Source organism: Lampetra planeri, chromosome 3, assembly GCF_965212315.1.
Source record: "Lampetra planeri chromosome 3, kcLamPlan1.2.h2, whole genome shotgun sequence".
Lineage (NCBI taxonomy): Eukaryota > Metazoa > Chordata > Hyperoartia > Petromyzontiformes > Petromyzontidae > Lampetra > Lampetra planeri.
In genome coordinates, this window is record NC_136109.1 from 18,878,631 (window position 1) to 18,899,383 (window position 20,753).

A 20,753-nucleotide genomic window follows, 5' to 3' on the forward strand; every position below is an offset into this window, starting at 1 on the left:
TCCATGTTCTGAAGCATAGGTGACATTTCTATAAAGACCCCTTCAATCTTTTGTTCATAAGAACCACTCCCAATTTTGTATCTGCCCCAATGACTGACCACCCCATATGCCCACACACACACATATACAAACACGCAAAGGGTCCAAGTCTTATTTTCTTTCACTTTATTTGTATGTATTTTCTAAAACATCTGAGCAAGATCACTCCTCTTTTTAAACAGAGTTTACAGCCCATAAGCAAAATATGAACCCAACTGTCAGTCAAGTTAACGAACAGTATTTGATTCAATGCATGTCCGTCATCCTATTTATTTACATAATTTCAGACCTCAGCAAATTGCTGACCTGAATTGAATAAAAATGAAAAAAATTATTCAATGATAAGGTGTTGCTTTGTGGAGCCATTTGAAATCAGGTTGAGACATTCAATGAAAACAATCTGGTTTAACTACCAGTGGAAGAAACCTGGATTCAGTGACAAATCATTATGAACCATCTGCGAGACAGACCAAGAACTTGATTCTAGGACCTCAGCAGTGGCGGCTCAGTGTCTCTGACATGGCCATTCGTACAGTTGGCTATGTATGGTGCAAAAGAGGTTCAACATACATACATACATGAACCTGACATGCCCATAACTAACTTAAAATAGAGAATGGAATGACTATCGTTGGTAAGGGTGGACGTTTGAAGCGGACTTGATGTTGGTTTTGATGGAACTTGGCATTTTACCTGCACACAGACACACAAATATATGGATATGCACATACACACACATGCAGAAAGATAAATATCCCCCGTAAAGACATACAGACCACTGGGACAAGTACTGTTAGTGAATACCTACTAAGATTGGCCTTGGACATGAGAGGGCCATATTTCAGCACAATGTTCCATCTCTCTAGTGCTGATGTTCACAGAGCATTTGGTATTTGTTGAAGGCCAAATCCACCAAGAGAAGGCCCAGGACAGGTTCAGGTATTACTTGCAACTGTTATTATCCGTGGCCAGAATTGAACTCAGGTCTCTGGGTCCATAGCAGTGTGTACAGTACTGCACTACCACTCCCAAAAACAAAGATCTCTCATATAGCCTGTAATGGACTGTTGGGGCAAGTGCTGTTAGTGAGCAAATATGAAGGCTGGCACTGCACACGAGACGGTAGGGGGCTAACACCACGCCCGGATACTCGTCTCCCTAGTGTTGATGCTTGCGCACCACACCAGGTACTCATTTGAGGCCGAGTCTACCTAGGGGAGGCCCAGGACCGCCTCAAATATATGCCACTGTTATATACACGCACCCACATACATGGATATAACTGTAATAAATGCAATATATGCAGATGCTACTGTTGCTGCTGATGCTAATGCTGCACCCTCCACACACCAACTATACACTTGCATGACTCTTCATCTATTGCTGTAACTTTTTCTGTGGTTGTTGCTGCTACTGTGACACCTGGTAATGTTTTTGTCGCTATTGATACAACTGCTGCTGCTCTTGATGCTTTTGCTGCTTCTATTGCAACTGCCTTTGTTGCTGCTGCACACATCACACACGTATACACAACACAAACCTGCATGACTCTGCATCTGTTGCTGCTGTTGTTGCTGCTGTTGCTGAACCATTGCCCCGCTGGGACCCCCCTGCCCAACATTCGAACATCCCACAGGCCCTCCTTGCCCGGAGAGGCCGGGTTGGACCGTGCCACCCTGGGATGGGGGTCGTCCAGGCCGGCTGAGACCCTTGCCAAACCCCACCGCTGCCACTAATGCGTTGGTGTCGGCTGGGTTGAAGGTGTGCTTGGAGTGACGCAGAGCTGGTAATGAGGGGGGGGGGGAAATAGGAGGTGAACAGAGGGGAGAGGTGTTAAGTGATGAAGATAGTGGTAATGATAATGCTGCTAATGCTAGTGTTGATAATGCTTCTTCAGATGTTAACCCGTTCCGATGACGTATGTGTACTTCGTAACTTTATCAGTACTGAGGCTCCCATAAGGCCATGCGGGAGAGTGTGTTGCACAGCTATCATAGAGTGCGGTCGTGTCGCTACAGTGTAGTATCATATATATTACATGTTTTACGATCTGGACCTATCCGGGTCACACCATAAGGCTCTCTAATCCACAAATAAGACATTTAAAGAACGTAATGAGGGAAATCTGTGCAAGTAATTACAAAGAATAAGAATGAGTCTACTTGAGGCCCCTGCTACTTATGTTGATTAGCATACTGGGAAGTGAGATGCAGGGTTGACTTGAAACGCCAGGCTCTAAAGGTGATGCCGCTGATGTTGAAAACGCTGCTGCAGAGGATGGACGAGGATGATATGAGTGCTGCTAATGACAATGATGATGAAACTGCTACTCATAATGCTGTTGATGATATTGATGCAAATCAACTGACTGGAGGAATCTCCGTCCCTGTCATCACGAGTGCTGTTGAGGCGGTCCAGCAGCGAGTTGCACATCTTATTCATAGATGCCATGTGTTTCTGTAAAACAAAGACAGAGATAATTGTTTAAGGACAATGACCTTCGTGACTGAGTAACACATCACCTCTCCGCCCATACTAAAGTTGTAATTTTCAAAGTATACCCACCTTAGGCTTGAATGCATCACAAATCCCATAGAGCAGTGGTTCTTAACCGGAGGTGCATGCACCCCCCTTAGGGCAGGGGTGGGGAACCTTTTTTCTGCCAAGGGCCATTTTGACATTTATAAAATCATTTGCGGGCCATACAAAATTATCAACTTAAAAATTAGCCTGTTATATTTGGTCAAACATTTAATTAACTCGCCCCTAATGTGATGGCTGGAACTGCCAATTGATTTCGCGAGCCTTATACGGCCCACGGGCCGGACGTTCCCCACCCCTGCCTTAGGGGATGCAAGATGCCCTTTGCACCCAACACACACGCACACATCACTGTGCATCTGCTCCTGCTACTGTTGCCACTCCTGTTGCTCTTCCTTTCACACAACACACCTCAGTGACTGAATTATGCTGCTGTTTCTGCAACCACTGATAATATTACCGCTACTATTGCATTCTCCAAAACACGCAACACACCCCTGTATGACTCTGGATCTGCTGCTGTCCCTGCCTGCTATCACTGCTGCTACAATTTCTACAACTGCACCACCCGGAGCTCTTCTTGGTCTTGTCTCATGCTGCTATTGCTGCTACTTCTGCCCCCTGCACACACCCAACACCTACTGCTACTCTTATTGCTGCCGTACATTTCATACAGCCAACACCTGTATAACTGGTACATCTGTTACTGCTACTGATGCCACTACTGCTGCTACTGCTCAATTCTTGCCTCTTAACTATATTCTTGTGCCTTCTCCACCCGCACTCAATCTGTACCTTTCTGCTGTAAGTGGTGCTTCACCATGCCACTCTCAGCTGCCCCCTGGCCCATCTCCCTGCGATTCCCTGGAGTTCTCCCCTCGACACATTCCATCCTCGGCTGTGTGCATACCTGTGCCATGTCCGGTGTGAGGCGAGCGGCGTCGAGTGACATCTGCTTCTCCTGCTCCTCCACAGCCGGGTCTGGCTTAGTGCGCAGGTGATCCGGCACCACGTCGTGGCTGAACACTGGCACGCGGCCCTCGGTCATTTTCTGCGTCACACGCGCAAAACACGCAGATCCCCGGAGCCTTATAGACTAACTGTTGGGGTGTTATTAGCAAACACCTATTGGATCCAGTACGGATAAAATGTGGTGTGGATAGCACCGACGAACCTTTGTCCCTTCAGTAGGGATATTAACCAATCTATTCATCATAATTTGCTTTCATACATTTTGCTTTTACCTAATTCACGTATCACAGATTCGCGCATTACTTCTCATCTATGTTAGTCACCTCATCTCCACCATTACATTCATATGTACCATTCTTACTTCTCTGTAAAGCGCTTCGGTGAAGGCGCTATATAAATTACTCTAAGATAAGATTTTTACATACTGTATCAGGTAATCGTTTACAATTCAGACATCACTCGTCACTAATGGTAGCCATGCCTGGGAATTGAACCAAGTCAACGGGTTGTTAAGATCATGTGGGCTGACTACTGCACCACCGCTCCCCATATATATGCAGACACCGTTATATGCACACATGACAACATATACGCATGCACGTTCTCACTCACCATGAGCTCTTCGTCCCTGTCAGGTGACAGCAGGAGCGGCATGATGATCTGACCCCTCAGACACGGAGTCTTGTCGTTGCGGAGCAACTTGTTCAGCGAGTTCAGCTGCCCCGACAGCAGCGCAAAGCTGTCGAGCATGCTTGGCCTGATACGCACATATATATACACACACACACACACGTCAATGAGCTATCGCACCGAGGAGGGATGAAACTCATTTGAAATTAAGAGCCCAGTTTGATTATTTATCTGGGTATCTCTCCTCTGCGTCTCGATTTCTGTATACAGTATTGTATTGTCCATCTCTTTGTGTCTCTCTAAATGTATGTCTGGCTGCATGCGGCTCCAATTGCACACTCCATGCCGCTTCAATTGCAAACTCCATGAATGTTTGTACCTGGAGGTATTTAAAAAAAAAAGTGTATTGAATCCACATATAAGGTGACTGTTTTTTTACTTTTTTCGAAAAGTGTGCCGACACAGAACGTGAAGGAAGTTGCATACTTCAAACACAAATACAGTACTGTACACACAGGTAGATATACTGCAGCGTATGCACAATACACATACACACATACATGCACAACGCATTTTAGGACTCTGCTGACGATTTCATTTCTAAGCTGCTGGTGTTGATTTTGATATTGATGGTGCGATTGATTATGATGGCATCACCAGTTGAGAGTCTCGTATTGAGTCTCCAATTTTCGCATGAATCCCTCCAGGGAATTCTTGAGGTCGCTGACGCGCTGGGTCAGGGACTCCAGGCACAGCTCCAACACCTTCTCCTCGCGCTGGGGAATCAGAATGTTTTAATTAGACTGGAGGAACCCGATGAGATATGCAGCCCTTTTCCACAGACGTCCAGCGGGTAAGCAAGTGGCAATGTTAACACCAGCATCAATGTCATCATCATCATCATCACCACAACCGTCACGAGATTCAGTAAAACCACAATCAGCAATATCATCACTTATGACCAACATGACCAACATTAGCTTCATTGCCTTCACCATGACCGTCACTAATACCACTGCTCCTCTATACAGTACAGTGGTAACAAGTTGAAAAGGTTAATGTTAACTGTTTTTTTAACATGACCCATGCCATAACTATTACAAAAAACTATAATAATCACAACTACTACGAACCATTCACACCACGATCAACAACAACCACTGCATCATCACAACTACCACTAACCATTCACACCACGATCAACACAGCCACTGCAATTACCACCGCTACTATAACAGCACCACCACAATCACCACCGACGCTGCCTTTAACATCGCCAAAGTCTCAACGTAACAATGTTACAATCCCAATATTTCCTTAAAGAAATGGGAACTGCCATTGATATGCCGTATATCTTTATCGATTTAAAATGTAATCAAATCTAGGATGTAAGAGGCCTTGTCAAACCGACTGCTGGATGGAGGCCTGCCTCCGCACGCCGTGCTGGTCACGGAGGCTGTCTAAGTTATGATTTAATTTCGTTTAAATTACTCACCTGCATATTTCCGTATTCTACTTTTAAAAGTAAACGCCTTTACAAATACAATTAAAGATATTGACTCCAAGCCACGACCATGAAAGTGCGCGATGTGGATGACGTCACTTCCCACTGTGATGACATCACTCCGAATTTATTGTAACAGGATGACGTCATACTTTAATAAAGCCATAATTCAATGTACGGCTGTGTCTAAAAATAAATAAAGTTGTAAATATTTTTGTTTGCTTCTGCAATGCAACATACTCTATAAGGTTATTTAAAATAAGTTCAAGTAAAACAATATTGTAAAAAAGCCAGTCAAAGCATTGCAAAGCGAAACAAAAAGGGGCCGTCCATAAATGACGTCACATCAAAATGCGCACCTATAAATACATTTCGACAACACGTTCTACTTAATTAAATAGACTTTAATAAATGTTTTCTCCTACAACATTAGAGTGCAGCGGCACATTGTGACTCCGTGTGACGGGGGGAAGTCAAAAATCGTCCAAAATCGCGTGACGTCATTTATGGACGGTCCCTAACAGGATGTGACGTCCCCCAAAACAAGTTCGTGTATTATTTTCCGCGTGATTATTACCTTTAACAATACATATTTATTTTACTTTCTTAATAAACCCTTTCCAATTTAACATTCGCCTCGGAAATATTTACAACTTATATATATTAATTTTTTAAACAAACAATGACGTCATACGGTGCGCGAGACCTCCCCCCCTAGCCACAGCCCTCCCCCCCGCCCTTCGGCTCACATCCCCCTTCGCCGCCTTCCGATTGGTCCGCAGCGCTCGCGAACAGCGGGGGGGGGAGGTCGGAGGGGGATCTCCTGCGTTCTGATTGGTTGAAGCGCTCGCGAACAACGGGGACTCCCACGTTCCGATTGGCCGGAGCGCTCGCGAACAGCAACGGGGGGGGGGGGGAAATTCCCGCGTTCTCATTGGTCGGAATGCTTACGAACAGCGGGGGGGAGGGGTGGTGGGTGGGGGACTCCCGCGTTCCAATTGGTCGGAGCGCTCGCGAACAACAGCGGGTGGGCGGGGTGGGGGGGCAACTCCCGCGTTCCGATTGGTCCGGATCCCGCTGCGCGTGCTCGACGATGACGTACGCGGGGGGGGGGTGATGTGAGTGATTATTTAATTATTATTGTTGTTACTCTCCGCTCCCATTGGTCGATTGCCTCGTGTTGAGGAACCGAGGGAGTTGTGGGCGGCCTGTTGAGGAGGGAGGGGGCAAAGCAATGGACGAAGGTTCGCTCGTCTGTCCCCGGTGCCGTGGCGGTGCTTACAGAGCGAGGGATCATTGCGACGCCGTGTAAACAATAACAAGTTTAGCTGGCGACTGTGTTGTTACACGAGAACGAGACTCGATGGCGGCGTTTAGCGAGACGGCCGAGTTGGAGAATGAGGTATGAAGTGGGTTGTCAATAAATGTTTATTTTTGATTATTGCAATTCTGCTTCGGAGGGGTGTTCCGAGGGTGAATTAAACCTCGGGTTTAAAGTTTCGAGTGTATTAATGTACACGGATATGAATGTGATGTGCTTGGGATAAATGGTGAGACGTTAATTTGGATTGCGATGTTGGTATTGTTGGTCGTCTTACGAAAGAAGCGTCGCCCGGCCAGAGAAACGTGGAAGTTCCACCGGTTGGCTCGGACGCCGTGTCAACAGGAGATGGGGTACCGATGCCCTCGGACATCATCATCATCATCGTTGTTAGTTGCTGTGTGATCTGTGGTGTGAGGCGCACGTTTGTGTAGGCTGCAGAGGATTGCATTTTTGGTAAAACACGCGAACTTTTCTGGAGTCTTTTAACTGCTGATGGGCCCAACAAAGGGCGAAACCCGCCCGCCGCAGTTCCGACGAATGGTGATGCAGGGCCCAAGACATGTATTGAAATGACACGTTCACTCTGTGGCGATACACAGCAACAGTTTACGTTATAACATGTTTGTTGTTTTGTTTTCAAATGGGGACTATACACTACTTTAATGTACAGTGCGTAACGGTGTTACTAAATGCCAGCCTGTTGTGTGTGTATATATACATGGATATTTACGTGTTGCGGTGTACATTTAACACACTCGTAAAATACAACGATCTTAAAGGAAAGTGTAGGGTTATGGCAATGCTATCTTCATAGCACGTGCGTGTGCTAGGAATGCAGTATAATTGACGACTGTTGTGCCATGTGTGTTTGTGTGCACCACTGGCAGCACAGTATTATCACCAAAGCGTTAAATATTCGCGATATTCTTGTGACGATATATTCAAGTGTGCGGGGTATATTGTGAAATAACAGTGTGCCACCGATGTAGTTCTTTAGTCTGTTTAGTTACCCCAGCCACTGCCCTAAAACTCAACGCATTCGTCAACTGCTGACTATTTAAAGGGTTACACTTTTTGGCCAAACACGGGGTCAGTCGCTAAAGATATCCAACAGAGGTTGTTTAACCAGCGTGTGACCCTGCTGATGGAGACCCGGAGGTCCAAGGTTTGCTTTCTTTAAACATATGTCGCATGATATCGGTCTGGAGAGCCAATAGTAGGCTGTCTGTTGGACTATTTAATTGATTTATATGTGGACACAATGGGGAGTGTTTAGGGTATTGTTTTTGTTAACCAATGATGCCCCAAGGAAATGCATAATGAGTACGGTATTTCTAAACATTGTCGTGCATCTTATCTTATGGATATAATCAGCCCTGGCTAATATATAACGTCATGTGCATATGTGAAAATGAGTATCGGTTATAGGTCTCGAGAAATCGGCGGTCGTCATTGAAAGCATTGTTATTGTTTAAAACGTCAAGCATAGTAAACAAAGTATTATCTTTCACATGGGCACACTACTTCGTGCATATGAATATTAACGGTCTAAGTAGACTAGGTTTATTGCTAGAGTTTAAATCATTGATCTAAATATAAAATTACCGTTGTGTCCTTGTAAATAAGGTGCGCAGCTGCAAATAACATTATAGTATATCACCACTAGAGGGCAGCATACGATTTACCACTAAAAACACCTGCATTCACATTGCAGAGTGAATCCTGTCGCCCATTTCAACTGGACAGAGATATATTATTTGAAAAGTGAATTGTGCTGTTGGTGCCATATCACGAGATGTATCCGTAACTTTTCCAGAGCATTGTAAACTAATGTTTTAGAGCACGGTCCACAGATCTACTTCAAATATTCCTTGAAGTGATCTCATTTGACCACTGCAGAGAAAATGTTGCCAAATTAAGCGCAATACCAAATTTACCATGATGGGGTTTTTGTGGGTGTGCATCTCTGTTGTGCATCTCTGTTGTGTAGGTGCTGGAAGCTGGTCAAGTGTACCTGCTTATGAAGAAACAGTATCGCATCTCTCGGAACATGCGCTCAGCGTGGTTTTTTTCAAATCTCAACCGGATTGTAGCCCCGACACCCCTACACGAGCTGGTAACACATGAGTGCTTGCATGTATCTGGATTTATTTGTCGGTTCACTTCTCTGTCCCACCTCAGATTAGCATGGTTAGCTACGTATGGTGTGAAAGAGGTTCAACATACATACATATATGTATATCATGGAAATGCCTCTTTTAAACTTGAGTTGTCCATCAATTTGAGATCTTGGATTTATCCATTCAACCTGAGTCGACTTGAGTTCACTCGAGTTTGGGTGTTTAATGAAGCGGGGTGCATTTGGCTCTGGCTGCCTTGCTCCCAAACACGGGTTTCACCCCGTGCGGACCCTGGAGCCAGTCACGGCATCACACGGTCAACTCGGATACCACCGTTTCTGCAGTAGACTCAATATGGAAATGTTCTGTAAAGCCTACAGAGCATGGCCATGGTGCTTTCTTGATGACCATTGTATAAGACAGTGTGATATCACGAGCATAATCTACAGTTGCGTTTTTAAATGAAAAAGCCATTGCAAAATATTAAATTGCAGATTTGTATTTAATAGGACCTAACCTATCCAAAGTCTTTGCTTGATATTAAAACATTTTTCAAAATCTCATTCTGAAACCCACTCTCCAACTGTTAGATTTTATTGAGGAGCAGTGGACCCAAGCCTAGTTTCCATTGGTCGTAGAAATGTTGATTAGTCAACATTCTCTCCTGCCCTCCCTTCCTCAGGAGAGTGGTGATGGTGATCTACTCGTGCTGTCAGTGCTGCCCAAGGGCTGGCAGCCTGGTGACAGCCCTCCTTGTGGCTCAGCTACTGCTGATGATGATCGTGGAGGAGGAGTGACGCCCCCATGCCGTCTTGTCCCGTCGAGTCACGTGATCTTTCTCGCGTGCCGCTACCGCTTCGTTATCGCTCTCGACCTCAGCCCCTCCACAGCCGTTGTGGTGAGAGACCCGGGGGCGGGGAGTGAAGAGCAGTGGTCCTGTAGTAAGCATATGGAGAGAGTGGTTCTGTTATGGTTAGTACTCTCTTTATGATGAGTAGCTGGATGGTGGGGTTGCGGTGAATGCATTGTGGGGACAATGATTCTGGTCAAAACTGTTATGAGGGTTCTTTTGGAGTAAATACTGTAATGGTTACATTGTGCTAAGGCTAATACTGATTTGTAGTGAGTTGGCATGGTTAGCACTGTGCTGTGGGGAGTAATTTATTTAAAGTAGCTTTATGGTGAGGGCTTTGTGGTGGTGGTGTTTTATCCTGATGAGTTTTCAGTACCTCCACTACCATCCTTTATTACTACCCTCATCATCATCAATACAACCTTCATTTCTACCAACCTCATCACCAACACCACTACCAACAACATCACCATCCCCTTTAACCTAATGAGCTTTGCCTCGCTGGCCCTAATAGGTGATCGCTAATGTGGTGTCCTGCCTTCCTCCCCAACCAGGATGATTGGTGTGGAGAGATCGTGTTCGACCGTGTGTTCCGCACGTTGGCGCTGTGTCTGCGTCGTCTGGCACGTCCTTTCCTCGTCCCGGGAACGAGGAATTTGTTTCGGCCAGAGATCTTCATCACTGTGCTCGCCTACTCGCCCTTCATGGCGTCGGGATCGCAGCAGGTGCTGCTGATGCGAGTGGGCGTGGAGATTTGACATTGCTCCCACACACCGTGCCATTCAGTGTAATTGCACAATGTTAAGTGCTACGTCAAGTTAGTATTATAGAAGGATTGCAATGTAATTTTACAATGTAATAATGATTAGTTGAATAATTAGTTTTTGATCTTGTGTGCTTTATCAGAATCTTCATTTAGACTTGAGGAATCCGATGAGCTCTGAAGCTCTTTCACACATTCAGTATGGGCGAGTCAGAAAGTTACAAAAAACAATGCAAAAAAACGATAGGAGTGCAAAATAGAGAAAAAGGTAAACAAGTCACTAAATATAAATATATATGTTTTGTATTATATTAGTCTGATTAATTAAGCTACAATTTCATTGAACTCTGCCTTGGCGTCTCAGAGCACTTAACATGCAGTATGCGACTTTCATCATTTCTCAAACATTTCAAAGGGCACCCTCGGTCGCAGCTATCCCTGTGTGCCACAAGGTGACTTAGCACGTGGCCTGGGCAATAGTCCGCCAGTACAGGGGAGTAAATTATTTCTATGCATAATCCCAATAATATGCGGATAATATTTGGACCACGATAGACCACCTTATTTCGAAAGACGTCGGGGGATCTTTAACACCCACTGAAGAAGATTGTATTTCACGGTTAATACGTCCACAGCAATGACCAGGGCGGGCTGCCTGATTGAAACCTCTGCAACAAGTGGCGAACGTCTAAACTGCTGGGCCTTGTCACCGGCCCACATTGCGGTACAGTTGACGGCTCGTTTGTTGCGGCCCTCAGGTGCTGGTGCAGGGGTGCCGGCTGGACCGCGTGCACCTCCCCTCCTTCCTGCATGACGTGTGGGTGCAGCTGATGCAATTCGAGGGCCACGTCGCAGAGTTTTTGCAGAAGCAGCGGGAGCCCATGATGGCACAGGTGAGTGCGTCACTGTTTGCGTGTGTGCACGTTCCTCGTGGTTTTCTTTGATTTTCTTGGTGATGTCGCTCTTTATTTATCTTCACGCATGCGCAGATGACAACACCTTTGCAACGACGTCTCGTTCACAGGACGATGGCGACGCTCCCATCTCCCCACCGCCTTTCCCCTCCTCTCCCACTGGCCCCACCGCCCCAGCCCCTTTGGTCCGACCCCCACCCTCTGTGCCCCCACTTGGCGCCGGTGTGGAGCGGCACCTGGCAGAACCCGTGGTTATGGTGACGGCGGACGTGGGGCTTGTGAGCGTGCTACGCTATGGGGTGCTCGCCCTGCAGCTGCTGCCCGCCAACACGAGCTCTGGTGAGACGATCCAGCTTCACGTGCTGGCATTGAGTCGGCAACCCCTGAAGGGACCCTGGTTCGAGCACTGGGTCTCTCAGGGAGGGGGGGGGAGTCTTACAGGTTATATCAACTAGCCACCTACTTGTGAATATCTGAGACACTGGATTTGAGCCTTGGTCAGGGTGTCTTGCTTTCTTCCTGTTTCTAATAATGGTTGCGTCAATTTGTCTTTGTGTCTCCAGGCATCATCGTGATCACGGACGGGGTGACGAGCATACCTGACATCAACTACTGCGACATGCTGCTCACGCAGCTGCGCAATAGCACCGTTGCCTGCTCCTTCCTGCAGGCATGGCATACAGGACACCCAGCAATGGCACATAGGGCAGCAGCAGAATTTGACACAGCTGAGACACAGCAATGGGAACAGTCAACACAGCAGGGACAGCAAGGGGCATGCAAATACAGCGATGGGGATAGCAGAAATAGCATTGACAGCAGTCGGGGATAGCATGGGTGTAACAGCATTACCTAATGTTTGATTGGGTCTCGTTGCTGCTGGTTTCTACTGTAATTGAGCGTACTTTATCTGATTTTTTTTATTTTGTTTGCCTCTGAATTGTTTTTGAGTTGTTTGAATCACTGTTGATGTTACGGCACACTTTATTCTTTGGTTGAGCGATTTAAATTTTTACTTGCATTTTTTAAATTCATATCATCCACAATTGGCTTGTGAAAAACATCTGATTGAAATGACAGTTGTGTGTGTAACTGCAGTCATGGAATGGCTTTGGATTATATTTTTCACGATAATTTAAAAAAAATCCAATAGGTATCCTTTGTTTTCTTCACACAACATGGGTCGGAACTTCTGAATGCACTCTGCTGCGAGATTGTAAGATACCTGTCAAACTGATACATTTAATTTTTAGAGGTGGACTTTAGCCAAATGAATTGAAAAACCAAATGTTATGTTTTTTTATATAGTGCTTGTTGACCAGCCTGAGATTATTTCACTACACGAAGCTGGTTTAATCACAATTGGCTAGCCATACTCAAACTCTGGGTTTCAGCGGTGCTACCTCAGCACTCTGACCTCGAAGCTCCACGACCACCTCCACAATTGATGTTGTTTAGATGTCATCATTTTTTCCAAGTTATGGTTGTTGTTTATGTCATTCTTATTGGTTCAAAGTCGTTTTTGTTGTTGCTGCTGTTTGTTGTTGCTGTAAGGTGGGAGGTGTCTTCTCTTACGACTGCAACTTTGGCCACGTCCCGAATGTGGAGATGATGCGCTTCATCGCCACAGCGACGGGAGGCACCTATGCGGGACCTGAAGTCTTTCATGGTGACATTGATGACTACAGCCGTGAAGACGACGTTTATGAGGGCGGAGGGCAGGAGTGTGCACAGGAATGGCAGGGGAGGAGGGAGAGTGGGAGCTGCATTGTTAAAGAGGAGGTTGGGACATTAGGAGATGTGCTGCTGCATCAGCAGGAGGTGGTAGGAGCGGGAGCCAAGAGTGGTCGTCGGTCAACGGGTAGCTTGGCGATGACGGCCTACCACAGGGCTTTCCTGACGTACAGCTTCATGGAGGCAGCAAGAGGCGGTGGTGTCGGAGACATGTGCGGTGAGCAAGAACCCAGCTCACACTATACATTGATCACCTGTTCACTTGTTCGCTAAATTGACTTAGTTATCTACTCACCCATTAATTTGCTTAACTTCTCTCCATTACCGACTCGCTCACTCACTGGCTCACTCGGGTTAAAACATGTAATCGTTGCTAATGAGGTCTCGGGTTCGAGCACTTTGTCTGCGCGTCTTTCTGTCATTGCCTCATAATGGTCATGACAGGTTTGTAATGGCTATGTATGAGACACTGAACCAACTATGATGTAAAGTTCTAGGTTCAAGTCCCATGTCTGGGCAAATCTCTGTAGGTTCATAATGGCCAGCTGTCTCCATGTGTCCCACACTGCTACCAGGTGCGGAGCACCGGCTGTTTAATGAGCACCTGGCGTGGGCTAGCGCCAATCCTGCGCTGGCGACACGGCGGAAAAAGCACACCGAGCGTGAGGTTCACGCGGAGCTGGGCAGCATCGTGTCGGTGCGGCTCCGCGAGGGCTACAGCGTGAGGGATGTGGCTCTCACCAAGGGTAACTCTCGCACTGCACACTAACACAATACGCACACTATACACTCACACTATGTTCAGACTACACACTAGCACGATACACTCGCACTATAGATACACACTGTACGCTCGCGATACGATCACTATACATGAACACAGAACATATGCAAGCACTATTCACTTGCATAATACTCGCATTATACATTAACAATGAGCATAGGCGTACACTACTCTCGTTATACACCGACACAATACGTATGCAAGCATATCATCATGAACATACAGAAGTACTATACACTAACCTCTAATCTCCAACTTTTAACAGCAGCCTTCAGTCCTAACACTCCCGTCGCAAGCCCCGACCCCAGACCGTAAATCACTTTCACCTTCTCGCCCTTTGCACCAGGAGGTTCCCAGATCGAGGTGAAGCTCGTGTTGCCATGGAAACACAACCTTCGAATCGAGTACTGCGTGTCGGCTCCCTGGCCTCAGCACCGCTCTCCTCCGCCATCATCACCGCTGCTCGTCCCAACGACAGGAGCAGCAGCAGCAGCACATCCTCTCTCCCACTGCAGCTCAACCACTACCTCGTCAATATCGTCAACGTCCTCCTCATCATCAGCCCAAGCATCAACATCGTCATCGACCACCAACACATCAGCATCGCACTTTGTGTCAACTTCCACAGCAGCTTCCTTATCAGCTGTCACCTCTACCACTACTTCCACCGTCACCTCCACTTCTACCTCATCATCGAGTGCGGTTGCTGGGCACTCGAATTCAACAGTGTCGTCATCTTCATCATCTTCGTCGGCAACGGCGGGTGGAGCAGGGACTGCTCGTGGCGGTAAGCAGTTATCATACTACTATTAAAGCTAATCGATGCCTTGACTTTCCTGGCTGGCTGTTGGCTGGACTCCTCTGTACACGAAAAAAAACTATTATTAGTGGCAGTGGGCTGTTGCCACCGAAACTAGCTGGGTGACTGGCTAAATGAGATTTCCCTGAAAGCCTTTAAAAGCGGTCGCCTTCTGTGACCTTCCCCCTCTTTCCTCCTGAAGACGATCGCTTGTGTTGTGATCGAAACGTCGTGGTTTTTCCATTTTTTATTTTATTTTTATTTGATTATTATTTCTATCTACCTGACTTGACTGAAAGAATCAAAGAATATCAAAACAAATAAACATTCAATAAAATTGAAACAGCAGAAGAAGTTCGGGAGACGTATAATAGGTAGCAACACGGAAGAGGTGGGAGTAACGAATTCATAAGATTGACACGATTCATTTAATACTGCTCTAACTTTTCAATTTGTGCTCCTATTAATGTCATTCTTTCGGCAGAATATTATTTATATCCTATTGAATACAAAACAAATGTCACAATACGTATTATCTTAGCATTTTATAACATAAAAAAAATATTAATTTTAATGCTCCGAGTATAGACTTATAATAAGTGTGTGAAATGACAGCTGTCTCTTATTTTCCATTGCAGAGCAATGGGTTCTCTACTCGTAATTATTCAACTCGTAATATTTGGCTGGGTCTCGCCATTGTCAGCAGTTTTACTGATCTGTAAATTTATGAGTTCATAATCCAGTCGGGTAAATTCACTTCATCCGACCTGACTTCCAGTGCCTTCCACGTGCTTCCACATTTAAGTAATCACTCGTGATAATGAATGGATGCGTGCTGTGTCAGGAGGGACCCCAATTTGACCAAGTGCATTGCACTTTAACGGGCCTCTGTATAAAAATAAACACCGTCTTGTCAGATTCACTAATGGCTGGGTTAATCAGGCCGCAAACCATTTCATGAGTCCTCGCATCAACAAAACTACACCTCGTTCCTGGGTTGGGTCTTTTCTTTAGAGGGTAGAGGTTGGAGAGCACCACACCTGATGTGTCGTGAATGTCTCTGCCTGCCACAGGGTCCGCCGTGCAGCCTGTGTGCTTAACCGAGGTGACAATGGAGGGCGGGTATGAGGTGCTGCACGACATCACCTGCACCATGAGGAAGCCGATCGCCTCTCCCTATCGCATGGCTGTTGTTCGCAAATTCTGGCAGACGCTGCTCGGGTGGGTCCCGAGTTTATCCACCTTGCCGTCGTTTTCAGCGATATTGTCATCAGCCGCGGCAGCGTTCTCGTCATCATTTTTATTTTCAAAATCTTCATCAACTTGGGCAGCATTGTCATGTCTGTCAGCAGCAGCAGCATCGTCATTGTCTTCGTAGTCATGTTTGTCATCATCATTAGCAGCATCATTGCTTTCAGCAGCAGCATCACCATTGTCATGACTTCAGTCTACTTTATTTGTGTACACTGCATATGTGTGCGTGTCTATTTGGAAATGTGTTGTGCGCGTACATTTGCGTGCAAGTATACGTACACGTGACGTTTACTGTTTCTCCTTTCTAAACCTCTCATCCACCATTATATCGAGGGGCCCAGACCAATTTGGTTTTAACAAAAGCCATTCTACAGAGACTCCTCCTCTGCTGCACGTGGTCAGTTCGTGTCCTCTTGTGACCATGGATGTCTCTTGTTGTTGTCCGTGACCTCACTGCTGCTTCCGGTACCATCGATCACGCCATCCTCCTCGTTGGTGTACGGTGCTTTTTTTCTGAAAGACTTTGCAGTTTTTTCCTGGATTTTTCTGTTTGCGCATAGTCACTTTAAGATGTTTTCTTGTTCATGTTTTTATTTTTTTGTTTGTTGCGGTTGCACCCTATTCAAGAACGCCTTTGCAACTGTGGGAGTTTCTACAATCGTCCTCTTCTGGCTCTGCTCTTACCTCAGATAGTCTATCTTTTCAGAAACGCATAGTGTAGAGCACTATAGCATACATGGTTGTGTGTGTATGTATGTATATGTGTATGAATGTTTAAGTGTCATAGTTTGTGAAGACAAGTAATCCGTAGTTTTCTGTCAACTTGGCGTCTTTTGAGAGTCACACTCTTATAAAAAACATGAGTAATACTCTACTCGAATTTATCACCCTTAAAAACTACATTAATAAGTTTGTGTAAGCCTATGTTCAGAAACAAAACGTTATATTTTACTAATTATAATCATAGACTCTGCTGATTTGAATAAATATGAGCTTTCTGGCTTGTGTAAAGATCAATAGAATGTATTAAATAATAATTCACTACTGGATGAAGGAATCCCTGTGGTGTAATGGTCATGGGGGTCATTTGACCATACTTCACCTCGCTAGACAATGTGGGTTGGTGAAGGGCGAGGCCAAGCGCTGGTTATGATATTACTCTCTACTTAACCTTGGGAGAGAATGGAAATCAAATTCAGGTCCCCAGGTTCATAGTGCAGTGTGCTAACCAGTCCGCCACCGCTCGCTCCACTCTCAATATTAGATATGTGTTTGTGTGTGCCCCTTCAGCATTGCCCAGACCGACCAGCTGCTCGTTCACCTGCAGTCGTTCAGCAGTAACCCAGCATTCTACACCGTACCGGAGAGCACGCGGAATGGAGTGCCCCTCTTCTACCTCCCACCGGGCTCCAGCACACCTGTGAGACACGGCACTCATATTGACACTGACACGACACTGATGAATGTTCGTATGTCTTTTGAACTTCTTTTGCACCGTAGAAAGCAGTATAATAAAGCGCAAGCACATCTGTGAGGGAAGACGGAGACATGGCAATAACACTGATACTACACCATAGACCATAAACATGAGGTGAAATGTGTCTGTATGGTGACATGCAGACACATGCCACTAAAATGGCACAATATTGCACCTAAGACCTAACTGTAGATTAACTTGAGAAGATAGACCGAACATTTACCCCTAACCGTAACGCTTAATTCTAACCCGAACCCTAAACTTTACCATAATGCTAACCCTGACCTTAATCCTAAAAAAAAAACCAAACTTTAACCCAATGAATGAAAAATAAACCAATCGATCTTCTGCAAGATTTTGCGGTTATTCTTTGGTTCTTTCGGTTAAGTCACGTCTAAAGATAAAATAATGAATTAAAATAATAGCGACGTTTCGATTGCAACACAAGCAATCATCATCAGGCATAAGAGAAATAGCAACAAAAATCTAACTAGAAAACTATAGACAGACATACAAGCAGACAGACATCACAAGGACACACAGCGAGAGGACACATATCGGCACAGAGAGAGGGGTCGTTTCTGTGAAGGTCCCTTAAATATAGGGAGGGGGGGGGCGGGGACGGAGAGAGGGAGGGGGCAGAGAAAATTAGCATATCAATGAGTGGACGGCAACGTGTTGCTGCTGCGCAAGTAAGATGACGACGTGGCACGGCACGCAAGCTTGAAAATTAGGAGAAAGACATACTAAAATTAAATAACCTCGCAAAATATCGAAATGTGATGTAATGCAACACAGAGAGTCGGTCAACACACAATTAACGCATAGCCTGGTTGATTACGTATTTCAAAGATTGCTAAGTTAGAATTTAAGTGTGAAAATTCCAAAGAGAGGACACAGGCAGAGAGAACAAATAGCCAGAGAGAGCGGTTACCAGCGGGTCCAGTTAATTTGAGAAGTACCTTCCACCTGGTGCCTCCCTCTCCACACCGTCCCCCTCAAACCTCCCCCTCAAACCTTCCCCCTCAAACCTTCCCCCTCTGCTCCTCCGCATCCTGCAGGTGCTGTCCCTGCAGCAGAGTGGGCTGGGCAAGGACTCGAGCCATGGGCAGTTTTCAGGCTACTGGAAGCCCGTGTTCTCTCTCGATGTGGGCAAACTCCAGCGGTGGATGCACCTACATCGCATTGGTGTCCTGTTGCAACATGACATGTAAGAAAGAGAGAGGGAGAGAACCTGACTCATATTTATTTGCATGCAAAGTAGGGATTAGTTTCAGATTTTGGATTTTCAGAATTTAATTTAAAATGTTTTATTGTAATTGCAATAGTCACGGCACCCTCTCAACTAGCTCGCTCAAACCCACCAAACTACGCACCTAGCCTCCATCAGTCGCTCACTAAATCCCTCGCTCAACCACTGTCACTGACGGTGACATTGACTGACTCGCTCAACTCGCACAGGCACATCGACTTATACATTCATGCACGCATTCATTGTCATCAACTCTCCCACCCACACACTTGCCCACCTGCTCATTGAACCAATCGTTATCTTGCCACTCATTCTTTCACCCAGGCACTCGATGCAGAATGTGTGTATTATTGTAATTCTGGTTCTTTACATTGTATTTACATTGTTTCTGTTGTTGCTGTGTTAAGGCCTGTGCCACGTTTCATCCACACCCCCAATTCAAACGGCCGTTTTGCCACGGTGCAAAGTCGAGTGGCAATGTCGGCCCTCACCTCCCTCCTGCGTACGTGGAGCTCCTTTGTGCTGGTGGAGGCAAACTCATACGTGAAGCTCGTGTGAGTGGGTGCACCCGGCAGCTTCCTCGCACAGCACCACATCAAGCCCACCTCTAATTTACCACAGTGACTCCCAAGTGCATCCGAATGAGTTTTAATTCCTCCTCATGTCTCATTGTGTCTCTTTTTGAGCCTCCTGTTGTCTCCCTATTTTTATTTGCTTCTCTGTTCCCTCTTGCCCCCCCTTTGTGTCTCACCGTGTTTCTCCATGCCTTTTTGTACTTTATACTCTTAGGTTTTTTCGGTAAAGTCACGTAGGCAAAAAAACAAGTAAATGATAAAATAAATATTGAAACTCTCAATAATAATAGAAATATTATTTATATAAATTGTATTATTTCTTTATTTTTTACCTACGTGACTTTACCGAAAAAACCTAAGAGTATGAATCCTTGCAGTCACGAATGCTTCAAATCTAGAATTATTGTACTTTCCCATGCATTCATATCTCCCCATCCATACCCATTTATCCCTATTTACCTTGACTCTCTTCCTTTTTTAGAGATTTACCAAATGGTTCGGTCACGTTCTACCTGGTGCGGATTTCAGCAAAAGCTCCCTGTGTCGTCCTCCGCTTGGCGTTTCCGCTTGAGACTCCAGCTTCAACGCGCAACAAGGCAAGAATGATGGTGTCCTTTAATGCGGTGCACTGATCGTGAAACCTGATATCCTGGAGCCAAGTCGAATCAAAACTCGCATCTCTTTCCCCAGTCTCAATCAAGACTTAATCTTGTAACCCAGTCTCCTGGAACTCGGATTCAATCGAGATTATATCCTTCACATTAAAAAAAGTCCTACCATCTGGGTTGTGAAATTCTGACTTGAATGTTTTCTTTTTTTGTTGTTCTTTCTTTGACGTTGATGCCAGGTTGTGGACGACCTGAGGAAACAGATTTGGGAGATGAGTTTTCCACAGCGCGTGTTGCAGCAGCCGCAGCCACAACCGCAGCAGCAGCAACAACAGCAGCAGCCAGAGGAAGTGCAAACGGGCAAGAGCAAGACGTGTTTGTTCACAGAAAGCCCTGCAGCTTCAAAATCGAGTCAGCCGCCACCCTCTTCAGACCGTCCTTGTGCTGTGCTGCTGACAAAACCCGTGGAAAAATTGCTGATTAGGTGTGTCATTGTAATCGTCAACATCATCATGATCATCGGTAGCATCATAAATAGCATAATGATCAGACAGAAGCAGCAGTAACATGATTAACATCATTATCAGCAACACCAGTATAAGTATCAACA

General features: G+C 45.7%; 2 protein-coding genes across 2 annotated transcripts in view; one reads left to right on the plus strand and one right to left on the minus strand.

Moving 5' to 3' along the window:
• Positions 1-148: 148 nt before the first annotated feature.
• On the minus strand, positions 149-5,804 carry MED8 (mediator complex subunit 8). The gene is made up of 7 exons (XM_078622689.1): positions 5,678-5,804; positions 4,840-4,958; positions 4,165-4,309; positions 3,491-3,631; positions 2,409-2,496; positions 1,580-1,822; positions 149-732 (listed from the first exon to the last, which is right to left on the minus strand). The coding sequence occupies exons 1-7, from the start codon at positions 5,681-5,683 to the stop codon at positions 665-667; spliced, it is 810 nt and encodes a 269-aa protein (XP_078478815.1). The 5' UTR covers positions 5,684-5,804; the 3' UTR covers positions 149-664.
• Positions 5,805-6,854: 1,050 nt separating this feature from the next.
• Positions 6,855-20,753, plus strand: part of SZT2 (SZT2 subunit of KICSTOR complex) — a 112,107-nt gene continuing 98,208 nt past the window's right edge. The window contains exons 1-16 of the mRNA XM_078622693.1: positions 6,855-7,088; positions 9,001-9,126; positions 9,813-10,028; positions 10,538-10,708; positions 11,505-11,639; positions 11,771-11,999; positions 12,224-12,330; positions 13,215-13,611; positions 13,970-14,140; positions 14,525-14,965; positions 16,051-16,198; positions 17,522-17,651; positions 18,770-18,918; positions 19,368-19,514; positions 20,017-20,131; positions 20,383-20,627. Coding sequence (XP_078478819.1) covers positions 7,050-7,088; positions 9,001-9,126; positions 9,813-10,028; positions 10,538-10,708; positions 11,505-11,639; positions 11,771-11,999; positions 12,224-12,330; positions 13,215-13,611; positions 13,970-14,140; positions 14,525-14,965; positions 16,051-16,198; positions 17,522-17,651; positions 18,770-18,918; positions 19,368-19,514; positions 20,017-20,131; positions 20,383-20,627 — 2,966 coding nt within the window. The 5' untranslated portion in view covers positions 6,855-7,049. The remainder of the gene's footprint in view (positions 7,089-9,000; positions 9,127-9,812; positions 10,029-10,537; positions 10,709-11,504; positions 11,640-11,770; positions 12,000-12,223; positions 12,331-13,214; positions 13,612-13,969; positions 14,141-14,524; positions 14,966-16,050; positions 16,199-17,521; positions 17,652-18,769; positions 18,919-19,367; positions 19,515-20,016; positions 20,132-20,382; positions 20,628-20,753) is intronic.

Excerpts from the sequence above, each read along its gene's own strand:
- MED8 (XM_078622689.1), bottom strand. Across the intron at positions 3,632-4,164 it reads ACAGGGACGAAGAGCTCATG|AAAATGACCGAGGGCCGCGT; the intron begins GTGAGTGAGAAC and ends CGTGTGACGCAG. Across the intron at positions 733-1,579 it reads ACAGATGCAGAGTCATGCAG|GTAAAATGCCAAGTTCCATC; the intron begins GTTTGTGTTGTG and ends GTCTGTGTGCAG.